This window comes from Nestor notabilis, unplaced genomic scaffold (genome assembly GCF_000696875.1).
Source record: "Nestor notabilis isolate BGI_N333 unplaced genomic scaffold, ASM69687v1 scaffold20247, whole genome shotgun sequence".
In the NCBI taxonomy this organism is placed as follows: Eukaryota; Metazoa; Chordata; class Aves; order Psittaciformes; family Psittacidae; genus Nestor; species Nestor notabilis.
The window spans coordinates 39,380-42,850 of NW_009935375.1; the positions used below are offsets into that span (position 1 = coordinate 39,380).

Below are 3,471 nucleotides of genomic sequence, written 5' to 3' on the forward strand. Positions count from 1 at the left end.
CAGTAGATCTGCAACCCACCGCAGCATCTCATCCTTACAGCACTTCTGCCCCAATCCTACCTGCCTCCCATCTCCCACCCAGGGCAGCATCCCTTTCCCCTGCCCAGGCTCCTACCTCCAGCTCCTTGAAGAAGATGCAGCTCCGTGCCCACTCCACGATGGAGAAGAGGGTCTGATCAGCCATCTTGCACATGAGGCCGAAGGTGCTGAGCTTCTCGTGCCGGCCTTTGCCTTGCTCTTGCTGCAGGCAGGACAGTATCCGCGCCTTGACCTGGGCCTCGTCGGGCTCCAGCTGCAGCAGCTTCAGGATGATATCAGGAATGTCAGGAGGGGAGCTGCTGGGGTAGGTCTCTGGGTACATGTAGGTGGGCATGGGTTCGTGCACGTTTGTGTAGTGGTCCGGGTACTCGGACTTGATGGTGCGGTTGGGGAAGGAGGGGTAGTGGTAGCTGGTGAGAGGAGGGTGGCTGGGCATAGTCATTCCCAGGGAAGGTGTCCCATAGGGGCTGCGCTCGTAGTCAATGGGTGTCAGGGCGGCTGGGTTGGGCGGCAAGGTCTTGGACATGGCGTGGATGCTGTGGATGGTGGAGGTCAGGCTGTAGTCGTTTTGCACCGGGGACATGAAAACTCCAGCTTGAAGCCGTTGGCACGGATCAGAGCTTTCTTCTGCTGCTTTAAGGCACGGTCCCGCTTGTACATGGGTCCAAACTTGTTCCTCCCGCCACGCATCCGATCTGCGCGCACAGCTGGGGGCAGAGAGAGGGCAGAGGCTGCAGTGAACGTGCTCGGAAGGAGACCAGTGCTTCCATGCAGCACGGAGGAAGTGATGGAGGGGGATTTGGTGGCTAAAAGGGGCTGGGGGGGATCAGGGAGGCCTTGCCAGAAAACCGCTGGCAGGTTGTGCTGCTCCCAGCCCAGCCATGCACACCATGGAGGTGACATGGCAGGTTCAGGCCCAGGCTCTTGCTGGTGTCACCCTCTGAGCCTCTGGGAATTGCAGGAAAGAAAAAGACATTCGGCTTTACCTACGAAATGGGCTGGGGGACAAAGCAGCTTGCGTCCCTCCTGGGTTGAGGAGGCAGCCTGAAGCCTGGGCAGATGAGGGGGCTCAACACCCGCTTTCATTTTTATGAACCCTAACTCTGGACCAGCCCTGTGATTTCCTCGTTTCTGCAGAGCCTGGGACCCCAGAGGCTCCTCAGGCCCCTGGTTTGCCTGCATCAGGATGCAGCCAAGGAGCTCTGCGGTGACACTGATGGACTCACTCTGACAGCCCCGTCGCATCTCCCGGTTGGAGCAGAGCAGATGTTCCCTCCAAACCCCAAAAGAAGCTCAAGAATGTGTCATCGTGCGAGGGAGCAGGTGCTTCTCTGCATCCTGAGCTCGTGCCTCCGCACCGCCTCTCTGCGCTCCCGAAGCAGCCCTCCCTTGGAAGAGCCTCAGCTCGCTGGAAGCTGGATGGCTGTGCAGAGGGATGGAGGAGAGCGTGCCAGGGCTTAGCATCAAAGGGAAAAACCCCTCCGCTAGTTCACATCCCCGCTGACAGCAGGCGGGTCTTGCTTTTGTAGCTCATCTGTTACCTCTGCCTCTCCTTCCCTTACTTATCCTGGGGCTGCTGGCAGCACAGTCAGCCCCCCCGGAGAGCCACGCCACCTCCCAAACTCTCCCCCGGCAGGCTGGAAAGGCGGGAGCATCATCGGAGCAGCAGCATTTCCAGGCCGAGCAGGAAGTTGCTCCCAAGGGAGCGGCCCCGTGCTTCCTCCCTCATTCTTTATTCATGAAAACAGCATTTCGCTGGGAGAGGGCAGCCAGAGGCATCCTCTGAGGCGAGGGGTGCTGTGGCCCCCTGGATCCTGAAAGCCTGCCCGGATGCCCTGGGATGAAAGCGAGCTGCCCCGGGGCAGTTCCTAACTTCAGGGGTACAGGGAGATGGCTGCAGTTAGCATGTGTGTGTACCCAGCCAGGATCCCCCATGGCAGACCCTGTCGCACAGCCTGAGCTGGCACTGGCAGGTCTGGCATCCCCAGGCGCACACCCAGCCATGCCAGAGCACGTCGAAAGCCCACATCTCCCACTGAACATAACGTGTTACCACCACCGCTTGAGGCAAGGCCCAGCGGTGCCCAAGGATCCCATCCTGAACCAAACCTTCCAAACCTGGAAGGGTGCTCAGGCAGGGACCCCACTGGTGCTGCCTGTACCCCCCAAACAGCGAGACGTGATCGCAGTTCAGTCTCACAAATCCTCCACAGGCGATCGCTAGAACACCTCCTTCCCTCTCCCAGCAAGAGCACAAAGGGAGAAGAGGCCTTGTAATTCCCTCCTGCTCCGCTTTTCCAGCCCTTCTGCCTCACTTAGGATCGGGAACCACTTGCTATTTGCCGTGTCCCAGCTGGCTGCTGGGAATTAACCAATGTGCCCCGACCTCTGGGGCAATGAGGCCTGAGAGGAGCCACCCAGGGAGCTCCTGCACCCCCAGCATCCCCCTGACTAAACTATCCAGAGGCAGCCCCTGAGCCACACACCCGGGGTGGAGGCAGCAGGAGCGGGCCCCCAACCACCCTGTGTCACCCCTTCCTGCTCCATCGGCCTGGCCAGCCCTTGTGCCCATGCAGAACCTGGGCTGGTGTGAGCTGCCGGCCGAGCTCTGCCTCCCTTCTTCCAACCCCTCTGCCTCCATTCACCTCTCCCTGCCTGAGAAGGGGCTTTAGGGGTGCCCAGGGCTGCAGTCAGGCTTGGGGCAGGGTTGTGCAGCTCTCCCCAGTCAGGCTTCCCTGCAGCATCCCTTCAGGCACTTCGAGGGGGGCCTGTATCATCACTCTGTCCCCAGAATTAATCCTCTCAGGCTTGCTTTTGTCCTGTGGACCTGGACGCTCACCTTCAAAGCATCACCTCAGATTCCCTGCCCAAAAATACTAGGAACCAAGGAAAGGTGGGCTTTGGTTTTTATCACAAAAGAATCGGTCCCACGGGAATATCACCCTCTGCTGGGTGATCCACCCGGCTGCCCGGCTTTGCTAAGGAGCTGCCAGCAAGAAAATACACCCAAAAAAAGCTGTCTGGGAGAAGCAGCCTCCCAGCACCCCAGCCACTGCCCTCCAGGACACACGATCGGAGTGAGCAAGACAAAAACTGCTGAAAAGGGGCAAACTGAGACCATGCCTGTCCCCTCAGTCACCCCAACCCCCCCCCCTGCCTGTACCAGAGCCCCCGGCCCCTGCCCAGAGGGGGCCAAATTCTCCTGTATTGCTGATCAGAACTGTCGGATCATGCACGGATTGATTTAGGGCACCAGTAACTCCAGCCCAGGGAGGAGTGAAACTGGGATCTGTTTGGAGACGGGGCTGGAAGCCGGCCCACGCCGGGAGTTTTCAGGGGCTGATTTTGCAGCTCGATGTTGTTGTGTCTTACTCCTGCGCCTCTGCTCGCAGGCTCTGATCCCGCTCTTGGAAGCGTGCGGCTGCCGTGCGA

General features: G+C 59.7%; 1 protein-coding gene across 1 annotated transcript in view; it reads right to left on the reverse strand.

Annotated features, from left to right (window-relative positions):
- The window catches only part of NR5A1 (nuclear receptor subfamily 5, group A, member 1), a gene marked incomplete at its 5' end in the record, with an annotated part of 12,252 nt that extends 11,506 nt beyond the window's left edge, over positions 1-746 (reverse strand). The window contains 2 exon segments of the mRNA XM_010017826.1: positions 116-627; positions 630-746. Coding sequence (XP_010016128.1) covers positions 116-627; positions 630-746 — 629 coding nt within the window.
- Between the last annotated feature and the right edge of the window lie 2,725 nt (positions 747-3,471).